Consider the following 25,711-nt stretch of genomic DNA (forward strand, 5'->3'; position numbering starts at 1 on the left):
ATTGATTACGAGAAAGCGTTTGATTCTTTCGAAACCTCAGCAGTCATAGAGGCATTACCGAATCGGGGTGTAGACGAGCCGTATGTAAAAATACTGAAAGATATCTATAGCGGCTCCACAGCCACCGTAGTCCTCCATAAAGCAAGCAACAAAATCCCAATAAAGAAAGGCGTCAGGCAGGGAGATACGATATCTCCAATGCTATTCACAGCGTGTTTACAGGAGGTATTCAGAGACCTGGATTGGGAAGAATTGGGGATAAAAGTTAATGGAGAATACCTTAGTAACTTGCGATTCGCTGATGATATTGCCTTGCTTAGTAACTCAGGGGACCAATTGCAATGCATGCTCACTGGCCTGGAGAGGCAAAGCAGAAGAGTGGGTCTAAAAATTAATCAGCAGAAAACTAAAGTAATGCTTAACATTCTCAGAAGAGAACAGCAATTTACAATAGGCAGCGAGGCACTGGAAGTCGTAAGGGAATACATCTACTTAGGGCAGGTAGTGACGGCGGATCCGGATCATGAGATGGAAATAATCAGAAGAATAAGAATGGGCTGGGGTGCGTTTGGCAGGCATTCTCAGATCATGAACAGCAGGTTGCCATTATCCCTCAAGAGAAAAGTATATAATAGCTGTGTCTTACCAGTACTCACCTACGGGGCAGAAACCTGGAGGCTTACGAAAAGGGTTCTACTCAAATTGAGGACGACGCAACGAGCTATGGAAAGAAGAATGATAAGTGTAACGTTAAGGGATAAGAAAAGAGCAGATTGGGTGAGGGAACAAACGCGAGTTAATGACATCTTAGTTGAAATCAAGAAAAAGAAATGGGCATGGGCAGGACATGTGATGAGGAGGGAAGATAACCGATGGTCATTAAGGGTTACGGACTGGATCCCAAGGGAAGGGAAGCGTAGCAGGGGGCGACAGAAAGTTAGGTGGGCAGATGAGATTAAGAAGTTTGCAGGCATGGCATGGCCACAATTAGTACATGACCGGGGTTGTTGGAGAAGTATGGGAGAGGCCTTTGCCCTGCAGTGGGCGTAACCAGGCTGATGATGATGAATCTAGCACTGCAGAGCTGCCGGCATGAGTCAGGCAGACAATGACTGCCAAATACTTAAAGTGTAAAACTAAATTTTTATCTTAAGACTGGACACAGTGGAATTTTGTAATTCTTAATGAGTGATGTAACACAAATAGCGTTTGCATAGTTTACGCTTTCCTTGCCTTTGCAAAGTATTGACACTTCATCTAATCCAGCAGGGCCGTCATTGCGCCATCATCTTCACTTTAAATGGTGGGGAGTTAAAGCTGCAGAAAAGCATGAGCAATCCTTAATGTGGATATTGTGCATTCGGCACTGTATACAGGTGCACAATATTTGGATCATCGTTCACAACAACTACGCCTCATGTCTATAGTATGATTTAGTATTTACAATGTTGAAAAAGTGTTGCAAGGTGCCTTGAATGCCAGAAAATATCACCGAGGCAACTTGTGCAGTGGCAACTAACCCCTGTATTCAGAAATGCATCTTAACTTGAAGCCCACGCTTGACTTGATTTAAATCACATCGGTCGTGAACGCACCGAAGGAAATGCAATGACCGTCTCAGGCGCGTTCGTACCAGGCGTCGTTTATATCAAGTCAAGCTTCCAGTTAAGATGTATTTCTGAATACGGGGGTAAGGAGACAGTAATGAAAAGAGTATCATACAAAACCTTATAACATCAAGCAATCGTTGCAGTAGCTTAAGTAGCTTTAAAGAATAACTTAAACCTCTTTATAACGAAGTTGAAGGGGGAGCCGAAATTACTTCGTTATATCTGTTATTGCCTTTTACTGCAACAATACGGCCAATGGGGTGCACAATTGTAAACATGGAAATTAGATGGCTTTGAGGGCCACGGCCACGTGCGAGATGAAATTTTAATAAAACCATAGAATATTCGGCACGTGCAACACGTGACTTTTGAGCACCTGACATGGCAGCCTTTACGATAACTGCCTTCAGTTTCGATGCGATGGTCTTTCTGTTACGCTTTCCACATGGCCCGTCGTGAAACCGGAGAAACAGCACAGCGACACAGTCGAAGAGAACAGCTTGCACACTGTGATGCGTCCGTCATGGTCAAAGAAGTTTAAAAATAAATTTGTTATAACCTCCACGGTCGTAGTCGATCAGCACATGGCATGCAATAAAGCGCTCCACTGTGTGATCAAGTAGGCCAGCAAACTTTGCTATGCCGGCTTGGATCAGCCCACTTGTGGCATCTCAGATTGTAGCGGTGTACGATCTCGGGGACAATGTCCAGCTGCCAGCCTGTGCCGCAGAGAGAGAAGCGGATGCACTAATATTTCGCACCGCTGTGTGTAGCCGCGCAACGTGGTACGGCTCACACAGCTAAGCGCACGAGCCCTCCAAGATTGCGCCAGGGAGATTTTGCAGGTCCCGTCTAACTGCGCAGCGCAACTGAAAAAAAGAGAGGGCAAAGTGCGATAGTGGCCACAGACGCGACAGCAAATACCAGTGCTGCTCGCCCACGTATTAGACATGGGAGTTTTGAACTGCCGTGCCGAACGATGGCTGAACCTCGCAGAAAGGAATGTACTCGGCACACAACAGTCGGGTGCTTTTTGGTTTCAGAGACGAATCTAGTTCGTTACATTTATTGGCAGGACAATTTTACATTGCTAAAACAAGGTCTTCAATGTATGTATTTCTGTGGGAATTTCAAGGGGAATTTCATTTACTTTGTAACATTCATTATTTCGTTATATCCCATTTTGTTATAGCAAGGTTAGCGTCCAGTGCCGCACAATGCATCCAACAATTTTATTCACGACCGTATAAAGACCCTATTTATCTGAACAGATGCTGCTAATAAATAAGACTGCCAATTCCTAGCACCACAATATGCAATTTTTGCTTACACATAGGTGTGCTGGCAGTACAAAAATTGGCTGAAGTTTGAACAAGACAAAGTCTTTCTGATAGACTTTTCTATCTAGAAATTACAAAAGACCATAACGAGAAAATTAAATGAGTAAATAGTAGATTTAATTCACAATCTGAGTGACAATGAATATGATAGGGTCAATGGTCTTGCCGGTGCCGTTTCCAGAAACGTTTGACTTCATCATGGCCATTACGATTCACAACCATGACCCGCTTGCTTGGATTGTCCCAGATAAGGACGCCCAGCTCCTGCAAGGTAGGCAGAAAAAACGCCCTGTTCAGCAACTTGCTAAATTATTCACTACCTACTACAAATTTCACCATTTAGTGCAACCAAGCAGTACTCAAGAAAACAGCTTGAAGAAAGGTCCTGTTGCTAAACAAACAAAAGCAGCATGTTAACAAACTTGGTTCATACTGGAGACATGCAGTTCATCAGAAATAAAGATTATTATATTCTAAGTGACTTCCACAGTTGCATTTTGGTCCTGCACAAAAATTTGGTCTTGTGCAAATTTTCTTTTCTGCAACATTTCATGGGAGACCTTATTAGGCTTCCACACACAAAAAAAACACACACTGTCATACCAACTAAAGCAACAAACAAAATATGGTGACATGTTCACTCACATCCCCATTTAAATTGGTAAAAGTACAATAATACATACAAATTGTTCTTGCATGAGGATTAAGTAGGTACTGAAGTATAGTGCACTCTGGTTGAACAAAATTTACTTAGACAAAACTAACAGATAAATGATGTGCGGACACCAACTTTTGTTGGCAGCCCATGGGCACAATGATTACCTATGAACTTTGGTAAATGGAACCCTCTTTGCAAGCTTTGGCTTTGCAAAAGCAATTCTGAAACCACCACGGCCCGTGCTGACCATTATACAACATTGAAACAGCAGCACTCCAACTATCATGAGAGAAGGCAATGCTAAAATGTAAAAAAAATTTTGATACATCAGACGATTCCCACTGCTGTAATGTCAACTCATCAGTGCCATTCACTTTGCTCAGCTTTACAGCATGCACCTTTTGTTACAGATCCTGATGGAAACAATGAAATAGTAGTAAGTGTACAAAGTGCTTACGCTAACTATGATGATGGATGTCAGCAACTTGATGAATAACATTGTATGGGCAGTTGTGATCAGCATACACTGTGGCATCAAACCAACTGACAAGAGTTATATACAGTTGAAATTTTAGCTGTAAGTTTTAACACAAGGCATACAAATAATTACTAGAAAACATCTCACAGGTGTTCATCTCATGCAAAATATGTAAAAAAAAGTCTACTGTAGCCAATATGGTTAAAATAGCAGCTACAGAATGTACAGAAGCCTAAATCAGTACTGTGTAATAAAAAAATAATGTTGTACAGTGAAAGTGCAGTTCACTTACAGCTATGGTCACAAAGTGTGCAAATGAGACTATCATAGCAACACCAACTTGCCTATACTGCCACTTCATGAAGTCATAGCCAGCTATTAAGTATTTTTTTTTTTTAACCATACAGAATTTTTGAACATCGCCTGTGGCAGATGCATAATTTAGTCTTTGAGCTGGATTACTCAGAGGTGGACATTACTCGCACAAGAAATCGATATTTAATAAAGTCTTGTTTGTGCTGCACCATCTGTTAATTATCCGCAAAGGTAATGAAGTTATTGTTTTGGCCCAGCAGTTGTGAAAATCCCAATGTCAGCATCGCCATGAGTTTCTGTATAAACATATAAAGTCCAAGTGCGACAAGAATGTGGCCACACGGCGTATGCTGTAAGTGTGCAAGGGAAAGCGTGCCAGCATCTTCTCATCGGTGCTGGGGAGTGGGAGGGGGCCGGTCAGTGCGAGTCTCCTCATCTAGTTTGGTCACATGCGTCCTGTCCTGGAGGTAATCTGAGGTGGTTACAAAGGCTAGGCATGCTGAGATAGATGACATTGCCTGTGATAGCTGATGTATGCCTGTGTTCTTGCACGCCTAGTTTGCATTGAAGTGAGAAGCAGCAAGAAGGGGAATTCGCTCATCCCTGCTGCCAATCTTATCGTTGTGATAGCAGCGCGTTTGTGGTTACCTAGTGAGATCTGTTGATGTTTTCCCAGGCGCACGTGACACCCCACTTGCTAACATATCAGTAAACGAAAGTTTACTGCATATATAAACAGCCAATAAAACTATGAACCTTGCTTCGTGCAGTTGTCTAGTACTTTGCTACTTCTATAAATGCTTCGTCTTTTGGGTGAAACTGCAACGTTCTTATATTAGGACACCTTTCCCTGTGCGCATATGTTGGTATAAAGTCGCTTCTACCATTTCATTTTTGCAACAGACATTTACACATACACCACGCCTAAAACGAGAAAAAATAAAGAAAAATAGCAGCAGAACAAGGACATGTAATAAAAATCACGCCCTATAGGGAACTGCATGACTAAACCGAAGTTACAGTGAAAGCATCCAGAGGTTTCCTTGCTTCGAATGTGTAAAGTCTCACATGCATAACTGTGCATTGGGTCATGTTAAAGCTGTTTAACATCTGCTTTTCCAATTGTGCAGGGTAGCAAGGAAAGTCCCCACTAACAGTAAATTATTAGTCAGCAGTTGCTAACCTCCCTGTCTTTTCCTCTATTTTCCTTCTCCTCCTCCTAGCTAGTGGCTGAGTACGTGTATTACAAGGTACTGTCTTTAAAGTGGCAACGCCAACAACTATACTAAACAATATGTGAACGAACATCACCCGAAGCTGCTTTTTGATCTAACAACCTCCTTGAGTGAGCTCCGCACCACAGTAGCATGTGGAATACAGAACTGCACTACAAACAGCACAAACAAGACAGCACAGCGGCAGAACATTGGAACCTCCACCAGAAAGAAATGCAACAAAAGAGTGAAAAGAGCAAATGGAGGACCAATGGCATCAGCTATATACATGAAGGAAAGAGAGAAAATAAGAGAGCGTATGATGTCACTAAGCTAGCCTCTGCAAGCCAACCTCCTCTGATGCCACCAGGGGCCTATCTGCAAGGTGGCTCACGGAAACTCGGTGCTCCAAGGTTGCTAGGGATTCAAGGAATTCAGGGGATTGTTTGCATCTTGTTAACTTTTACTGGCACCTGCCATCACATTCACAGAGGAAGGAACACGCAATTTTCTGCTACTGCATACATTGCACTTGGCTTTAAGTGTGCTGCCTTGAAGCATGGACGAAGGCTGGGGCACCTGGCACACGATCATAGAATTTCCAACGCATCACTTAGCTTACCACCAATGCTCTCGCCTTGAAGCCCATGCACAATGCCCACGCGTGGTTTAACGTTTCCACACACTTGTTAAGGTTCATCACATCAGCCATAGCGCACTTTCAACTGCTGTGATTATTAAAGCGAAGCTTTCTTTAGATAAGAAACTCTACCGGGTTTGCTTGGCGGTGGTTGTCTGGCACCTCTCTATCACAGCACACACAACGTAGACAAAATGACTCGAGCAGGAATGCATCAATTATGCCAAGCAACAAGCTCAAATGGAAGTATTTACAGGCAATCTTGTAGTATAAATCGAAGTGGTGGTGAGACAAGACCATCAGAGGTGACTAGGCCGACCTCCAAGATCATGGAAAGCCGAAAGAGAACATCAGCACTACACAGCAAACAACGTATAGCATCAGTGTCAGGCAACAACATCCGTGCAAACTCCTTGAAATCTTCATGTTTTCACAGTTTTGACACAGGCTTTGGACCTGCAAAAGTTTTTTCTTGCCAATTTTCACCCCACTGCCTTCACACCTAAGGGGCGAGATAAAACCAATGCAACAGATGCAAATTAACACAATCAAAGTGAAGTGCCGCTTGCTTATAATGTGACAATAGCCTACATTTCCTTTATGTTTTTATGACTAGTCTTTAAGACTGTCACGTGACATTCCCTCCTAGTTTTTTTCCTCCCTCCATGCTTATATCCATGGCTATGGCCACTCTGCTCACCTCCATTGTGATGATGACGATATCACATTTTAGGTTTTGGTTTTTATTACTCGCAAGGTAGCTTTTATCCTTCTTGGCACAGGTTTGGTGCAATTTTCTGCTAAGATCGTGCTTGGAGCAGGATGGCACAAAGGCTCACTCTCAGCACAATCAGCGCAGCTGTTCCACCGCTGTATCATAAGTGAACTACACTGCAGTACTTAACAATGCTACCACAGCAATTTTTGTCCATTGCATGTAACGAGAGATAAATACTTTTATATTTTCCCGTTCCAGCCAATCACTGTCCCTTGCAAAAAATCTTATGTGCAAAAATATAGGTATCAAGCGACTTGCCGAGGCATAGTTCCTGAGGAGTTGAAAGTCACTCTGCGAGATGAACTGGCTGTACAGGACTCCTTCACGGAACACAAATCGATCTCTCTCCATTTCCCAGAGCCGAAGCTGATCCATGATTGTTGCTGGGATCACAGGTGTCTGCAGTGGCAAGGAGATAAATAAATACCTCTTGCAAGTTTGGACACTTTTTCTGGTAAAAATGTACCCATTAAAGCAGCTAAAGGACACTTGCCTGCTTGAGAGCCTCAGGATGCGCATACATTCGAAGAAACTTTATGATCTGGAAAAGTGAAGGGTGAGTTTCTCAAAACTAGATGCTCCTTTGGAAGCCATAAGTAAGAGGATAGCGATAAACAAAATTTTTTCGAAAGTCAGTCTAACAAGTACGCATTCTTCACACCATTGAAACCTAAGACACTCTAGCAGCTCCATGCAAATATGAAAAATGATTAGGCATGGGAAAGAGCTGAAACCTAGTTAATACTTTAATGCAATATATTCCATATTTCTAGCCACGTACACATTCACACAATGAACAAAACAAGCATAACACACACATGCTAAACCTAAATGAATGTGCAGCAGAAAATGGCACATCTCAATGTAAATAATATTTACTACTTAGATCATAAGCTTACAATCCTATAAGCTTTACTACCTATAATAGTTATACTTAATGCATCACAATGAATAGGTATGGCAGTGACCTTAATTATAATCACACCATTCATCAGAAGCCGCTTGCTACTTATTCTTGCTTACCATAATAAAATGTAGTTACATTGCCCATGAGAAAGGCACAGTATACTTAAAAGCTCACTTCACTGAGTAAATAAAGCAAATAATGGAATAAGGTGACAGCTATATGTGTTACAAACTGCAGGGCATGGAGATACGTTCTCTGTCACAAAACGAAATCTATCTGTTCATATACAAACATAAAAGGCACGGAGTAGGCTTGACAGGAGCGCAGACTCTACCACCGCGTGGCGCATTCACTCGTGACAAATCGTGAATGGCAGACGCCGGGCACCTGGTTCACTTTTTTGCTCTCTCTCCCTCCGCTCCACTTCCTAGCGTTCGTCCACGTGCTTTCTCCTCTCCTTCCAAGCCCAGCCAACTACTCTTCTTGTGTAGCACCGTCTGCCGAGATGCGTGGAAACCATTCCCCAGGTTGCTTCCATATGCGAATGTGGCGGAGAACAGCGACAGCGGCAGTGCGGAGCTGGCAGGGCAGCACGTGTTGAGTTTGCCATCTACTACAAACTCGAGCCCTCGGCATCTCAATTCAACAGTGATTAAACACAAAATTATATGCGCATAAATAAATAAAAAATGCAAATGAGCACATTCCCCTGCTTTTTCTGCACGTATGCAAAGCATTTGTATATTTTCCCAGAGAAAGCAGATGAAAAATAAGGTTGTTGCTAAAAGATACAGCAGAAGTACACGTTTTCGACATCCAAACATATGAATGGAAGTGAAGGTTATGTGCTACATACTTTCAGTGTTCGGCGCTTTATTTACTATGCGTACAGTTATACCCAACGGAACAAGGTGTGTTGATACTTGTGCTTGAAAAGTCGGAACAGAACAGTCATTTCTGAAGTGTTTTGCAGCTCACTATAAATCCAGATATGGCAAGGAATGAGTGAAGATTTCTATCTTTGCAGCACCTTCTGATCTGCGCTGCTGCAACAGTGACGACAGAAAATTCATTGAAGTGACTACTTAAAGCAAAAGACAAAAGTATGTGTTCAACAATTCGAGCAGCACCTTATATTTTATAAGTACTGCAGCGAATATAAAGAGAATGGCCCACTAGTTGAAAAGAAAGTCCCTTGATCGAGTTCGAAAGGAAACCATTTATACGATTTTCGAGAGAAACCAGGTCCAACTCATAAGTGCTGAATGCCAGAAGCAACCACAAGACGCCGATGCAGAAAGGCAGAAGGACAATAATTTGTCTACAACAGCACACACTATAGATGCGTTCCCTTACTCAGACACATGCCATAATGGGAATTCTCAGCCTTGCCTTCAAAAAGATAATGATTCCCACAATTTGCAGCCTGGAGGCTACAGGGGTCTGCTCAGCCAAGAGAATGGTTTGAATATGCCTTGCAACGACAATTTTTCTGAAGGAAGTGGCTCAAGCAGCTCCACAGCATTAAATGACAACAGCAAAAGCTCTTCAAGCGCAAGTCAGAATTCACTTTTTCCGGAGCAATTTCTGCATCCAGAAAGAGACAAGCCTCCACCTTGATGGAACCGCCACAAGGTACGGAGAGAGCCGGTCAACACAAAAAGCATCACAAAAAAAGACACAAGCGAAGCATCTGTCTACTTGACCGATGCTCAAATAAAAACAGTAATAAGATGCACCCTTGCCCTAAAAGCTTGTTCTCACTCTCTTCTGACACAGCTCGAGACCACACAGACGGCCGTTGTATCCCCCCATTTTATATTTCCTTTTGTCTTGCATAGTCTTCACATTTCATTTATTTTCCGTGTTTTTGTTCCTGTGCCTAGCATAATTCCATGTAACCTCCCGTAATAGAGGCACAGCATAGAGCCTATAAGGTATAATTTGAGTAAATGAACTAAAATGAAATGAAGACATGTTTCGTCTGTTAATGTCTCTCCGTGAAACACACTACTTATGCGCGCTACTGCAGTCAGGACATGCGCTGCACAGACGACATGACAAATGTATAAGGTGTGGGAGCACGGCCAGGCATGGCCCAGTGCTATTGCTACAGCAACGGCCGAGAGCCCCAAGCTTAGCGCAGCCACATGAACACCCCGTCGGTTGATTGGAGCAGCCCCCCCCACCTCCAAATTTTTCTCCCATATGTAGCGCTGTCTGGCGAACGCACTGTGAACCAGCAACCGGCGTTTCAGGATCTGTCCCTTGCAGACGAGCGAAGTTGGCACTCCTGTCTAATTTACTCCGAGAATAAAGACTCTTTCCTGCATTTTATTGTGCTAAATTAACTGTAAATCACATGAAAACAGTAAAAAAAAAGAGACCTCTGTGTGATAAGAAGTGGCTAGATCAGTTAAGAATAAACAACATCTAGCGTAGTGTAGATGATGAGTCACTTTCATCTTTGTGCTCATGCCCTAAAGTTTGTGCTCTTCTTATTAGAATGAATGAAATCTAACCAGCCCAACTGGCAGCACTCATGTTTGCTCACCCTGTGTTACGCATAAAACATAACCTCCAACAGAAACCATAATGCGTAGCCCACCTGGTTTGATGTAATGCCACTACGAAGTGCTTGCCGGACACTCTCTCTTGTAAGTCTGGCAACAACAAGATTCGGAAACCTGTGCATAATAAAAAAAAATTGGTTGATCCCTCTTTCAGAGGAACTGATCATAACATGAAAGTGAAATGTGTATTCTAAGAAGCAGTGGCAGCATCGTTGCACAGTCTATTATTATTTACAGTTTCGCTTGAAGGGTGAAGCAATGACAGCAATAGCAAGCACATGAGGCCTGTGCTGCTGCACCGCATAAACAGCACTCTGGAATCTACTAGGCGTCATAGGTGCATCCAATGCAACGGTGAGTGCGTATGTGGCAAAACTGTACTGTTAAAGCTCTGATGGCATTGCAAGCGAGCACCCATAAGGATTTTCAAAGGCACAAGTTGCAGCGGTACAACTAAGTAGTTGACGGTTGTTGTCGGAGGTCACCTTAAAAAAAAAAAGTGCCAGAAATATGCCAGGAACGCCATTGCTCATAGACACCAATTAAGTTAGACTGCACAGACACTTCCAAGCACTATCATCTTTACTACCCTTCTAGGTGTCCAGGCTGCCGGCCATGTCATCTACGAAATACAGTTAAACCTCAATATAACGACTTCGATATAAAAAAATTCGCAATATAACGAACTATTTAACTTTTCATAACCTCTTGTCCGTAGAAAACCCTGTATTTACAGCCTCAACATAATGAAGTATGTTTGTATGCGATTTCAATATAACGAAATTTCACTGCCGCCGCAAAAGAATGCCGAGACAATAAATGGAAACTTCTGCAGACGCAGATGGTCAAATGATTGAATTACAAGTGGCTGCTTGCAAACACACCTCTCAAATAGTGACCACCGAAGAGGAGCTGCATCATATTCCATATAAAACCCAAGTGCAGTAAGATCCTAGTGTGCCCCGCGCACTGTATGATTTAGGTGCGAGTGAAAGTGTGTGAGGGTGAGGCAAGAAAGATGGTGGCTTCACGAGTGCCGCCTTCCCAAGCAAGCAAAGGGAAAGAGGGGCAGGGGAGCGAGCTCGCGATAACGCAATCAAGTACTAGTGAGGGGCACGGCGGAGTGGGGGGTAAGTTGGTGCGCGTCTCGCCTGTGGCTGTGCGTGGCTGTAAGCGCGGCTGAACGCATGCGCAGCCGCTGCCGCATGTGCAAAAAGTGGGCATGTCGAGATGGCATGGCACCATGTAAGCTTTCTACTCGCGCATTTAGTATTGGAGGTTGTGTAATCTCAAGTTTCGGTGACCCGTTGGAACGAGAGGCAGACAAGGCATTCGCTCCCCGCTGCTGGCCCTTTTCCTGATAGTGTCGTCCAAGTGCGGGCAACACTATCAGCCGCGGGGGCAGATTGCACGTGAAAGTGTGGCTGGCTTCGCTTAATTCATACCGCCGATGTGAAGATATCGTTGACGTACGTGGGATGAAACCGTATCATTTGTTGCCTACTCCCAAATTTATCAAAATGAATTGTTTTCTCATTCAAATTTGCTTTTTTCGTTTGCCCGATAATTCGGAAAATTCTGCAGCCCCTTTCCATGTAAGAAAAATTGATTGGCGACTGTACTTATTTGCATAAAAGGTCTAATTTCAATACAACGAAATTTTGATATAACGAAGCAAATTGAAAATTTTACAGATTTCGTTACATCGAGGTTTAACCATACTTAGTGATCAAAACAAGTGATACCCACATATCCTCATTTGAACAATATACATGATCAAGAGCACAATTCCTTGAATGAAACATCTTTCTAACCTTTCTATACTTATTTTCCTAACCACTAGGTAGGCACAAAATGGCAAAGTGTCACCATCTCGCAGATTTGCGTGATGACGATTTCGTAATGTACACACATGGGACAGATATTCAGTAGAGCCTGGCATAAAACACTTCAACGTGAAAGAATAATTGTGTCTAATATGTGACTGCTGTTGCACGCTAACTAAGCACAGAAGAAAAGTTTATAATCATACACACTACCTGTACAAAAGTTCACAAAATAATGCTAGCAGGGCCACCTGGAGTTGAGAATCTGAAAATGCAAAAACATGCGACATCTCAGTCTGATATCATGACTATAATCACCACCCCAAAAATATACAATGACACAATGTATATACAGTCATGCCCACTTACAACACTATTGAGGTGCCAGAGAAATGTCATTGCTGTAATTGATGATTATTCTAGTTGGGTTACAGTGAAGAAAAAAAGTTATAACAAGCCTATACCTAATTTCAAGCCATTAATTTATCATATCACACAGAGCAATTCACAGTACTTACTGCCTCACAGCAGAAAATCCATAATCAGTCAACTTCGCCTGCTTCACGTGCAGTCCACATATCTTTTCGAAGCATGTCTAAATTTTCCACGCACTGAAGTAGAAGGTCTTAAGCAAAAGTGAAGTCTGGAAGGACTCAATTGTGTACAGGGCTTCTTCAAATCACATTACTAGGCAGGCTGTTCTTGTATGTCGTCAATGTACTTTTGTCAATGTTGTCACACTCTAGCAACAAAGCAAGAATCGTCTCTCCATCATGGGCTTAAAAGTCTCTACAATGTCATTGGCATCCAGAAAATCCTACAACACCGACGCATTGCTGTTGACCACTGCTGTTGACCAGTGCTTCATCAGCAGAAACTTCTCAAGCCTCTGCATCACTTGTAGCATCACAAACAAAGCCCACTTTTTTTGAAGCAGTTCTTCACAGTGGAAGGGCAGACTTCTGACCATGCTCTAAAAAAAAAAACCAGATTGCCATTAGCAGCTTGATCGTCAAGTTGGGTTGCAGCCAAACAACAAACTTTAAACTTCAGATACTTCAGGCAAGGAGCATCCTTCGCATCTTTGTGGGCTCCCTGCTGAATCCTCTTTCATCCACTATTCTTTACATTGCTCTAGTCTGGAAGTAACATGCTTGAGGAGCAGATAATGTGAGAAACCGTTGGCTGAGAAAGCTGGTACTTCTCCATCGACTCAAGCATATTCTTGCCATTCTTGCAATCCTTCCCGATGTTGCACAATGTTTCAAGTGCTATGGCTGTATGTTTTCTTTTTGCTGACTGTGCTGCAATTCTTAGCGGAGGCAATGTTGGAGTGCCCTCCATCGTTGCATAAACAAATTCCACAGGGAAAGAACCATGGACAGGCGAATATGGTGCCATGTGCCGAGTGCACTGCTATGGTGGCTGCAGCAGCTGACTATGCATGACCTACAATGCAAAAAAACATGGGTCGTGTGACCAACAATGCTGAAATAGGTTGAGACCAAGCCCTGGAGAAACGAGATACTGGGGGTTCCCGCTTCTACAAACGTCTTCTGCATTTATGCGTCAACCTTCAGCCCATCAGCTCTACAGAGAGCTGTTGATTACCTCTTCTGAGGGGGGGAAGGTTGACTAACGTGCTTGTTGCATAAAGGTGCATCATGGATCGGTTGAAGTTGCGGGATGGTGCGGGTGGCTTTTGCGTGTTGCTTGGACCTTCCATTTATTTAATGTTGGCTTGCGCATGCCAGACCTTATTGCTACAGTACAATAATGGCGCTTGGCAGCACTGCAATACGGAATTTATTTTACCATAAATCATATGTAGGCACTGATGGTGCCGCAGCTGTCCACTGTCATAGCTAATATACTGCTCTAGTCAATATTGCTATAAGTGGGTTCAACTGTAAACTGGTTCCAACTGCTTGCAATATTAATCGATAGCGATATCAATAAATTGCCAATATAAAGCAGTTTGCATCATAATATCTCTTGGGAACTGTCATATATATCACTGTTGCCAATTTTATGACCCGTTTTCCCCACTTTGTAATGCCCATCAAGGCCTTCAGAGCGCTTAAATTAATGAAAAAATGAATACAGTGAAATACCATATGACAAAGCCATTCAGATGAATTAACATTTACAATATACACCAAGAAGCTGCCAATGTAATCCACTGAAATAAATTTCACTTGAACCTCAGTCAAACCAAATTTTAGTAGTGTGGACATTTTCCATGACACTACTCTTATTAGTAAATTCCTTGTTGAAGTATTTACCTGCAAATGTTTTTTTCACAAGTCTGCCTACAAGAACAGCCCAACTGAGCGTCAGCTATTTAAAATACATGTCCTAGGCAGAGCTGCAGCCAAAAAGTGATCGTGTGCAGTCAAGGCACTGACTCAGAATTGTCAATCATGGCTCAGCAGGTCATTGTGGCCATGATAATGCAATAGTACTTGACACATTAACATCAGGCATGCTACATAAGTACGGAGGGCAATTTTTTGGAGGCGCTTAAGGGGTCTGTACTTCTCAGAAATGCAAAAAAAAAAATCAAATTACTTTAAATGCTATCTAACTCTTTAGGCTCCCTTATGCGTCCTACAACTGAATAACTTGCACTTGAGAAAACACATTTTGTTGAACTTCTCTATATGCCCTAAAGAAAGTACCAAAGCTGGTTGGCAAAGCAGCTGACTTGACTGTAATCTAAAGTGACACAAGGTACTCACTACCTCTGCTAAAAGGATGCTTTCTTTGCAGTAATACACATGCTGTTTTCCTTTACATTTTTGTTGAATAAATCTTGTCTAACTATTCATATGGCTCATAGCAACTGTTAAAGAGCCATGTATCTGCTCCCTTTATTGCATGCTGAAAGCCTGCTTCGTATGGAGTCTTTTTCACATGTGAATATGCACTGTGTCTGTGCATGGATGTGCAGATGGAACAGAAGCACCACAGTAATGAAAGCAATTTATTTTTTCTGCAGGTTGCAGTTGAAAGCTTCCATCAATATTTTGCTGCCACAATAGGCCTAAAGCCCAGTGGTTCAGCACCTCGCCATGGCTTGCCTTGCGTCGGTTCGGTCGATTCAAACAATCTGTGTGAGGCATATGAAATTTATTTGCTGACGAGCCTGGACTGCACACCAGAGAATGCAAACTGTTCCATATGGATAGCTTTTGGTCTTGGGGAAAGTAAGAAGGATGGGGAGAGGGGGGGGGGGGAGAGAGACCAAGGAAGGGAGGCCATAACCGTGCATAGGAGAACATTGCATGCATCACACTTTGCAATAAAGAAAAAAAAATATTTTGCAAAGGTGTAATAAAACAGTGAATACCAAACATATGTGACCATGCACAGGAAGGGCTTACTTGTGTATGCGTACACCCTGTAGTTGGTCTCAACCATTATATAACCTGCCTCAAAGCTGCGCAGGGTCGTCTCCTTCAGTCCAGATGCCAGGTTAATGGCGAGCCGTGTTGGGTAGAATCGACCTGACCTCCGCTGGTAAAGGTGAGATCAACATTGAAATGAGCTTTTAGGACAAAAGGGCCTTCTATTTTCCTACCAATTAGTACAAATTTAATTAAAAATGCACTTTATTTTGCTCTGCAGCAAAATTAGAAGTTTAATCAACAACATAAGTGACACACAAGCATAACACTAACTTTGGCCCCTCTACTCAGTAACCATAACCGTCAAAGGGACACTAAAGAAAAAGTACAATCCATTTACAATGACAAGATATCATTTCCAGACTTAATTTCCATTTATCACAAAAACTGTTCATTTGTCATTAAATAATGGCTAACCTATCCCTTAATGAATTTCATGCTCAGCTTACACCACCATGGATGTCAGTATGAAGTCATGAATTTGGCTACCTCTTCATGTATTTCAGCAGTCTTTGTACTGGAAAAACTTTTAGCAGTTGCCATATTAATAATAAGCCTTTGCAGACTTTTGAATGCAGTCTAATTCTTCCTTGATAAACATTTTGAGCAGATGCTGTAAAAATGTGCGACATCATGACAAAGGTGTCAGTGGCACCTGTGTTTTAATTTTGGTTCCTTTCTGGCTTATCATGCTTTCTAGTGTGGTAAGACAACTATTTCCAGTCCCAGGAATACAAGTGACAAATCTAGCCTAATTCAGTAGTTCTCTTCAATGTCCACTTTAAAAGCAGCTTTTGTGCCAGACTTCATACACAGAGTTCATGACAAATGCGGCTCATTTTTCAAAGCCTCAGATTATAACTTGTTGCAAACAAAGAGCTCACTCACTTCAAAATTATTTCAAATTTGTGGTTAATAAAGCTATCAAGCTTGATAGATTATACATGTCAACTATAAAGAAAAAGAGTGCATAGAAGCAGGAACAGTAGAACAAGCAGACACAATGACAAAAGCTTAGATGCATTAACATTAAAATAGTGGACCTGTGTATTCCTGATGATTACAGAACCATCCTGAAGAGAGCTATATTTTATTGTCCCCAGGGAGGGAAGTGACCACATTTTATTTATACTTATTGTGGGAGAAAAGCCTTGTTCATGGTCGAGTGTAGACTGATAAAGTACCAACTTTCAAGATTCTATGCTGAGACTGCCCACATTTGGCTTCATAGTTAGAAAGCAGCTTATAGAAGCAATAAACAAAAGTAGCCAAGAAAATTCTGAATGGAAAGTCACTTGGAAAGCACCAATCAGATGTAAATATAAATTATGGGAGTTTACGTGCCAAAACCACAATCTAATTATAAGTCAAGCCGTAGTGGGGGACAACAGGTTAATTTTGACCACCTGGGTCTCTTTTAGCATGCACCCAATGCATGGTACCGGGGCATTTTTGCATTTCGACCCCATCGAAATGTGGCCACCATGGCCAGGATTTTTTGGCCCTTGTGCCAATAAACACTACATATCATCATCATGACCAGGATTTGATCACACGTCCTTATGCTTAGCAGCACAACGCATAAGTCACTAAGCAAACAAGGCAGGTCAAGCACCAATCACAATACCAAGATAAGTGTGAGTGAAAACTTGTCTCAATAAGAATTTTATAGGTTCTTTTTTTTTAGTATGACCACATACACAAGAAATAAGATTTTCTTAGATATTTGTGAGAACTATACCAAACTTCTGGATTCCAACAATTGTAAAAAAATATTTCTTTTTTTTTTATAAGCCTGTGAAAACTTTTGCGTATCCTGCTATTCTTGGAAATTTTATGTGCTGCTACAAAAGAACAGACTTATCAGTAAATCTTGAGCAAAATTTCACGCTTTCACTACATGTCAGCAGCTAAAGACATGCACATTTGCCACCAATGGAGTACGTGAAAGAGGACGTTGTCGCAGAACTATTCATTTTGACAGTATAAGAATCGCAGTACATCACAAATCCCTCCATTTTGCAAATACTTTCAAGCTAGTAGATGCTTTGTACAAGATAATAAGAAGACAGTGAGTGCAAAAATGGGTGAGTATGCGGGATCAAAAGGCAGTCTGAAGAAGTCATGCACAGCACTGCTGCAATATTCCTGTGGGTGTTTCTTTCTGGAGGTCTTTTTGCAGGAGTTTAAGTAACCATGAAGCCTGTTGTTTCATACATAGCCTTGGATACGTGTTCCGTCAACTTTGCTACACGGATTCATTGCATTCCTTAATACACAAATCACTACTTTTGCAGCCAACTACTGCATAGTCTTCCCTCTGCCATCCCACATTTTGCAGCCTGATTGGAACATAGCATGCTAGCAATCAGCCAGTTGCATTTTGACAGATAATCACAAAGTGACAGGGCAGAAGCAATAATGGTTTCCCATTTTTGTACTTTCGCCTGAGGTAACATGTGGCGTGTCGCCGAAAGTGCCATACCATTCCGCTAGAGCAAACTACTACTCCACGAAAAGGGTCTATAAGTGACAACCAATGGCTAACTTTTATGCACAGAACAGGCTAAATGCATGATTAGAGTGATCAAATGACTACAGCAGTGACCACATGATTGTTGCATGATTTGTGTGCTCACTTATGGCAAGTATTGCCGAGTCTCGGAGTACGTGGCACATTTCACATGCAGAAAAGGCTGCATTCAGTCCAGCGCCCATCATCAGTCTAATTCAGTGTCATCCGCTGTTCCTTTCAAATTAACCAGAATTTAAAGGTTTCACGTCACACCACAAAACTCGAAGCCTACTTTTCGTGTCTTCAGCAATGTATTATTGATTCTTCTGCTCTAGCTCCAGAGAACACACCTGAATGCTCTCACAACCGCACAAAATGGCAGCACGATAACCATGAAAGACTAAACGACAGAACCCGAGTGTTCAGTTTTTTTTTTTCTTAATATAGCAAAAGTGAAGTCTTGGCACAGATTATCACAATGTTGGCTAAATGTAGCAGGACCCCACAGTTTTAGCCTTTTGGCACTTTGGCACAGCAATCCCATCACTATACTTTTATTGTGAAGGAAGGTAAGGTGTGGAAACACGGACACAACAGAAGAGAACCAGCCAACACAAATGACGGCATTTGTGTTGTCTGGTTCTCTTCTCTTGTCTCTGTGCTTGCATGCCTTAACTTCTTTAACGATGAATCCCTGCCAACTAGCTCAACTTTCTGTGGTTTTAACACTATAACGCATATACTCGAGTAAGGGCCGCCCTCATGTAAGGGCCGCACCCCTACTTTGGAGGGCACAATTTTGGGAAAAAATTCAAAATGTCCCACTGGAAAGCGAAGTTAGTTCCGTTGCCACTAGATGACGTTAGCTGCTTTTTTTGTCGATGCCGTTCAGGCTGACGCAACTGCGCCATTATTTCTTTGTGTGGTGCGTCGTCTCGGCTGTTTTCGCAGTGTTTCCAGTCAGATCGGTGGCATTTCACCTCTAGAGAAGGGAGCCATTTTTGGGTGAGCATTGGTCAGGGACAATGGCCCAGCATCTCAGGTCGTTTACTGCAATGTTATGTCATTTGCACCTCTCTTACCCTCTACTACAGTTGCGGAAACAGTAAAAACCTGTAGCGGGCCGTCATTGGCCCAATTCATATAAGAGCCGCACCCAGCCAAGGTTCTAGAAAAAAAAGTGTGGCTCTCTAGCTGCTTTCATCATTTGCCTCCTTAATGAGGGAATCACTTACTTGCTGCTAAATTCTCATGAAATTATTCCTATACCAATGTCACACAGGCATTTTGAAGGCCTTTGAATCAATGGCCTATTGGCTCGAACAGTTAAGTGCTGCTACACAACCAGTTTTGAAGACCATGAAATAAGTAGTCAATAAGGTCCAGAACTCTGTCAAAATCTCAAAGGCATTCAAGCGATAGGCAAAAGTCAACACTGTTGACCACTGTAAACATTATTGATGAGGGTCAACAGCTTGTTTACACTAGCGAACCATAACAAACGCATCTGAAGAAAAAGAATAGAGTAGCAAGAAAGATTTATCACGTAAAAATAACTTATTATCCTGGAGCAACAAGCGAGAGTCCCCCACCATTGCAAAAACACTGCGGCTCCTGCAGCCAGCAGACTCAATGTTGCCAGAGTACTAAAACAAATATAACAACACTCCCTTACATTAAATCTTCTTGCCTTCGATTCTTCTAGCTTTTCAGTGTTTTGTAGGTTATTGCACTGCTTTTTGTTTGAGTAGTTGTACAATAACTAAATATTCTTATTACCCGAAATGTATTTCCCTTGTGCTACTGATGTTTCTTTTCATATATATACAGAGCTAGGATAAATGATTCATTTGTTTTGAAAAGGCTATATCTTGAGAAGTATTACATGCACACACATGAAAGATATACGAAAATAACCACAAACTCACCAAGTTTGTACTATGTTTACGTACCTTGTTTACGTACCCCATTACCGCAATCCTTAGTCGAGCTCAAAGAATGCATCAGTGCTGAAATGCTGACAACTGACAGGACTATGCTACAAAATGTGTGGAATCAGCTCGGTTATCATCTGGATGTGTGTTGCGTCACCAAAGCAGCATATATTGAACATTTGTAGAGGGTGTGTAAACTTGGTGAGCTTGTGGTTCTTTTCATTTATCTTTCATGTGTGTACATGTAATAATTTTGAAAATGTAGCCTTTTCAAAATGAATGAATCACTTATGCTAGCCCTGTACATTAATTGTGCTACCCTGCTGCAGCCGTCACCTTATGTAATGCCTTCTGGCCTTTTAAGGCTACAATAAATGAAATTAAATGGCATTTAGAAACCATACAAAAATGAAAATGTGTTTTTTAGACATTAAAAATAATTTTTAATGCTGTTAAATTTTAGGTCACAACGCATGTACTACAGGTGCTTGGGTGTCAGGTTGACGAAACATTTGAACAGCCAGAGAGTTTGCTGCATAACAGCGATACAACTCCTTTGAATCAATCAGCCAGTTGAGAGTTGAGAGTTGAGTTGAGTTCAAAGTTTGAGAACTTTGAAGGCTGTCGACTTAACATCTATTGAGAATAGCCCGTGTGACACAGGTATTAGAGTATTAAAAATTTTTAACGGTATATAACATATGTTTGCGCATGCAAAGTACACAAATTACAAGTGTGCGTAAAGATTATACAAAGTATGATTCATGCCTTTTCATTTATTTGCACGCAGTGTCGATAAAGCGCATGCATTTAACTTGTGCGTAGTCACTTCTGGGCACGGAAATTATTCTGTATTTAAAATAAGACATGGCTCCGGGACCGAAAATCTGCCAAAAAATAATCTTTTCAGTCCATTTATTTTCATGTTTCTGATTCCGTCCTGCACCTGCTTGTAAGTTTCTATAAGCGTGTGTTGCCTACTTCCGGCATTACAGCAGTCCAAAGATGGAGTGGCATACCCTTGCCCTTTAAAGTAATCAGCTTGTGAAGAATCAGACTGTGGAACGGTGAGTCACAAAAGTAACTCTTTATTACACGAACCTATGCCCACAAAAACAAGTAACACTCAGAGCACAACAAAGCAGCGAGCGTGATCGTCGGAATCTGATCTATGGATCAGATGCGTCGGCTATTCATACGTGACTCACTGAACATTCCTGCGTAATTGCTAGTGCTCGCAAAAGTTCTAGAATGTACACTGCTATTCTCGTCACACATGCAATATGATTACACAAGGCTCGGCAACAACAGAAACGAGAGGTAGAGCCAGCGATAATGTTAGAGAAACTTCCGTTACAGAAAGCCGCGTCTTGTGCTGGGCGATAACTTTGAACATTTGTTACCCGATGAAAGACAGTCACTGGGAAAATAAATAAGAATGTGTGACACTATAAAGAGATGAACCAAGAAAATGCAGCAGGACAACATGTTCCAAACTGACCTTCCTTTGATAAACAAGTCCAAACTCCCTGAGATGCTGCAGGAACACTAGCAGGGATTCTGACATGCCTTCAGTGCTGTAATCCTGAAAAAGAAGCATTCCAATTGCTTCCTCCCTCCCTGCCTATGGCAAAGAATGACAACATCAATACTAGAAACATGTCACTACTTTCAAAGTTAGTCTGAGCACAGTACAATGAATATTGTGTAACAAGACTACAACTTTTTTTAACGTCCTATTTCACTTTCGTCAAGAGCAAATTTTTTTTTATATATAAAACATTTTCCCACTGCTTAGGAGGGCTTCAGCTGCGGAACAAAAAGGTACATTGGGGAAAGAGGGGGAACACAACGTTTATCTGCATATAAGACAAATAAACACTTGACATTTCGTCATAGAAGACCAAGCACCACCAAGAACTTCAGTACTCAAATGTATTGCAAAAAGCAACTTTGACATACCAAAATTCAGAACACGACCTTATAATATTCACATATGCAGTTTTTCAATTTTACAGCATTGACTTTAACGAAAACTGGTGGCTTGGTGTTCCACCAGTTTTTCAAAAATTAATGTAGTTGAGTGTGAAATCTTAGATCTCAGAAAGTGGCTATTAGTCGAACCTCGATATAACAAAGTTGTACTTACAGCGAAAAACTTCGTTAAATTGCAAATTTCATTAATTCGAGGTTTTGATGTTTCACCAGTAAAAATCATTTCACAAATTCCAAGAACATTCCTGGTGGATAGTATCTTGTCAGCAATCACTTATACACAAATTGCAAGAAGGCTGGGCCACAATAGCGAGGTTATGAGTGCCAGCACACACGGTGCAAAGCGCGCCGAGGACAATGCATCGGCATGGCTCACAGCGTCCGAGATTATCAAGTTGTGTTGCGCGACACCATAAATGTTGGGCGCCATGGCTGACCACACTTAGTGCCCACAGGCTTCATCAGGTGACATCCTCAAGTTAAAAATGAAAGCACAAAAAGATATGAATATTCATCCTGAGACAAAAAAAAATGCCACAGTTTCACCAGAAAGGAGAAGCATTGATGGCGATAGCAAAGAGACAACTACATGAAATAAGGTTCGTAGTTCTATTGGTGTCACGCACGCTCAGGCAAAATCTCGCTCAATGACCAAGAACACTAGCTATCGCAACACGAGCCCACTCTTCGCACCATGCCTCGAAAACTTGAGATTGCGCGACCGCCAACACTAGACACATGGGAACTAAATGCGCACCAAGGCACCAACCATCTTGGATTGGCCTTTGCATTTGAATAAATTGTCTGCAAGGTACAGCACGTGGCCCGCATATATGCGTAGCTACAGCAAGGGTAGATGAGAGGAGACGTGCACGCTAGGGGGAGAGGATGGATAGGTGCGTGTCCCCAACACATCCTAGATAGCACAAGGCGGGTGCACTTTGATTAATGACGTCATGCTACCTCGCCCGACTGTCACAAAATCTAATAGGGATGCTCCGAGTAAGTCACGGTGATTTTGACGTCACTACTTATATCACACCGGGCATGGCAATGGAAATTTCAGTTCAAGTAGCTTGACGTCATAAAGCGGAGTGCACAGGCCTGCTATCTAGGAGGCGTTGACATCGCCCCCCCCCCTCCTCCTCTAATGTGTGCTCGGTAATGTCGCCACACTCTCACCTCTCCACCAGCCCCTTGTGCTGAAGGAATCGTCAGCTCTTGTGTTTCACCGAGCACTCAGAGCTGCCACGCACCCCACAGCTTCCGCAAGTTGTTGTGCGACAAGTAGCACTGCGGTATTTCTTGCATACTGCGTTCCAGTGTGCCCACTTTAATAGCATTTGTGCTGCTCGAACTTTTCATGCAGAAGGACACTTGTAAATGGACTTTTTCTTCGGCTGACACTTTTATAGTTTTTTGCTAGATTTCCCTGCCCTACATTCTCCAAGTAAATGCTTGAAATGGCCAAAACCTTGTTAAATCAAAACCGTGTTGAAAATTACTTCGTTAAATTGCAAAAAGAAAGGTTTTCAATGGAACTAGGATCAGGAAATGAAAATAGTTTGTTACATTACAAATTTAGTTAAATCGAGGTTCGTTATAATGAGGTTTGACTATTAGCAAAATAAGAGTGCTGTGAACAGGTCATTAATCGGGTTCACTTGATCTCTGATACGCTTCTGATTGCATTTCTTGAAGAGTGTTTTTGTCACAGACACAAACAGCTCAACAGGAGAAACACACAAAAAAATGTACCAATGAGCTTTACTGTTGCCTAAACTCTCACAAAAGCGCAGTGCGAGAATATACTAAACACATGTACCACAGCACATACCGTACTGAACAAAGAATATTTTACAGTGAAAAATTCATTACCTTCCTTTAAAAAGCTGTCAGCAACTCTTTTGTTCTTTAGATACTGACCTACAAGATGTGCAGAGGAGACTGTTTTGTTTATTGCCACTGCCACAGCTCCACTCTCTATTTTGTTAATTTATTGGCTCATTGTAGCCTTCATTTTTGAGTTTGTAGGGTTTAGTGCATTTCATGCATGTATATACGTGTATCTGCACCATTTCTTTCTATTTGTCTTTCATCCCTCTTCACATCACTTTGCAGGCAATAGCTTTCACACTGTCATCTTTCCTTAACCATCAACAGTGTCACTACAATTGTGGCAGACTGAGCGCTGGTTAGAAATGTGGAAGCTCAGCTAAGAATTGCAGTTTTTTCTTTTAAAAAATGCCAACTCTCCACAACAGTACACATCAACACTTGTCTATTGACTGCGCACTTTCAACTAGGATTGCTAGCAACCATCACGAGATATTTTAAGTAAATAAGAACTTATTGAACTACATAAATTTAAATTGTATTTTAATTGAAATACTGTAAATTTCAAACTTATTTTGCAAGTCCTGACAAGATTAAATTAAGTCAACTAATATTAAAAAAAAAACAAGTTTCTAGAAGCATTTTACTGCATATTTATTTACTATAGTTAGTGGTTACAGTATAACAAACACTTGCCGACCTGTGAGCATTTGAGTTGGCAAAATCCCGCAGACATGACCCATAGAAGGAGGGGTGGGGGGTGCTATGTGGGCTTTATTTTTTTAATTTGACCTGGGCGCTTACCTTTTGTGGAATAAATGCACAATTTATCCCACTGATTTACCTGTGGTTGCTGTACACAATCCGTAACAAACATGGAACAGCATTAAACTCGCAAGGAGTACATTATTTTTGACATAACAGTTACTTCTTGAGCGACTTTTATGTTGCCAATTTTACCTGGTATATAAACTCGTCTGACTAAACATGCAGGAAGCAAGTATCCCTCTGTTGTCCTTTGATTGACTGAAGGTTTCTGAAAATATCTTCAGAGGGGGTAGGTGAAAATTTCCATGAATAGGATTTTTGCGTAAAATTTGATGCAACCTTCATAAAATTGTAAAACAAGCCCAAATTCACAAACCTTACGAAAAATTCAGAACTAGCCGGTATAACAACAGCACTTCCTTCTCATTTCAACACTGTTAAATGTGTTTTTTTTTTTCTTATCTAGAAAAGACAAGTTGTACTCATTCATGCAAACGTCTCTCTGCTTTCTTTAACAAACTTTGCTTGTCAATTAATTCACTGCACATCATAAAGTTCACACATTTTCGTCAGCCGCTGCACTGCTTCTGTTAACATATTATACTATTCGAAACTTACATTTGAGCCAATGGATGCCTGTTCTCCAAAACAAGCGTCCTTCATTAATACCTTGGACAAATATAAAAAGATTAACTACATAATTAGCATGCCTTCAGAACCCTAACATATTGCAAAAGAACTGAAAATTCACTGAACTGAAACTGAACTTTCATCATCGTCATCGTCATCATCCTACGTCCACTGCAGGATGAAGGCCTCTCCCAGCGATCTCCAATTAGCCCTGTACTGAGCCAACCGATTCCAACTTGCGCCTGCGAATTCCCTAATTTCATTCCCTCACCTAGTTTTCTGTC

At 41.7% G+C, this 25,711-nt stretch overlaps 1 protein-coding gene across 3 annotated transcripts in view; it reads right to left on the bottom strand.

Moving 5' to 3' along the window:
• Positions 1-3,045: 3,045 nt before the first annotated feature.
• mrn (general transcription factor IIH subunit 4 marionette) overlaps positions 3,046-25,711 on the bottom strand; it is a 54,185-nt gene continuing 31,519 nt past the window's right edge. For 2 of the 3 annotated variants that reach the window (XM_075703981.1, XM_075703980.1), the window contains 7 exons: positions 21,700-21,783; positions 15,726-15,858; positions 12,553-12,604; positions 10,549-10,627; positions 7,527-7,574; positions 7,292-7,432; positions 3,046-3,214 (listed from right to left, as the gene is read on the bottom strand). In XM_075703981.1, coding sequence (XP_075560096.1) covers positions 3,104-3,214; positions 7,292-7,432; positions 7,527-7,574; positions 10,549-10,627; positions 12,553-12,604; positions 15,726-15,858; positions 21,700-21,783 — 648 coding nt within the window. In that variant the 3' untranslated portion in view covers positions 3,046-3,103. Of the gene's footprint in view, positions 3,215-7,291; positions 7,433-7,526; positions 7,575-10,548; positions 10,628-12,552; positions 12,605-13,320; positions 15,452-15,725; positions 15,859-21,699; positions 21,784-25,711 lie in introns of those variants that run through there. The other variant, XM_075703982.1, reaches the window with a different exon arrangement.

This window comes from Dermacentor variabilis, chromosome 1 (assembly GCF_050947875.1).
Source record: "Dermacentor variabilis isolate Ectoservices chromosome 1, ASM5094787v1, whole genome shotgun sequence".
NCBI lineage: Eukaryota > Metazoa > Arthropoda > Arachnida > Ixodida > Ixodidae > Dermacentor > Dermacentor variabilis.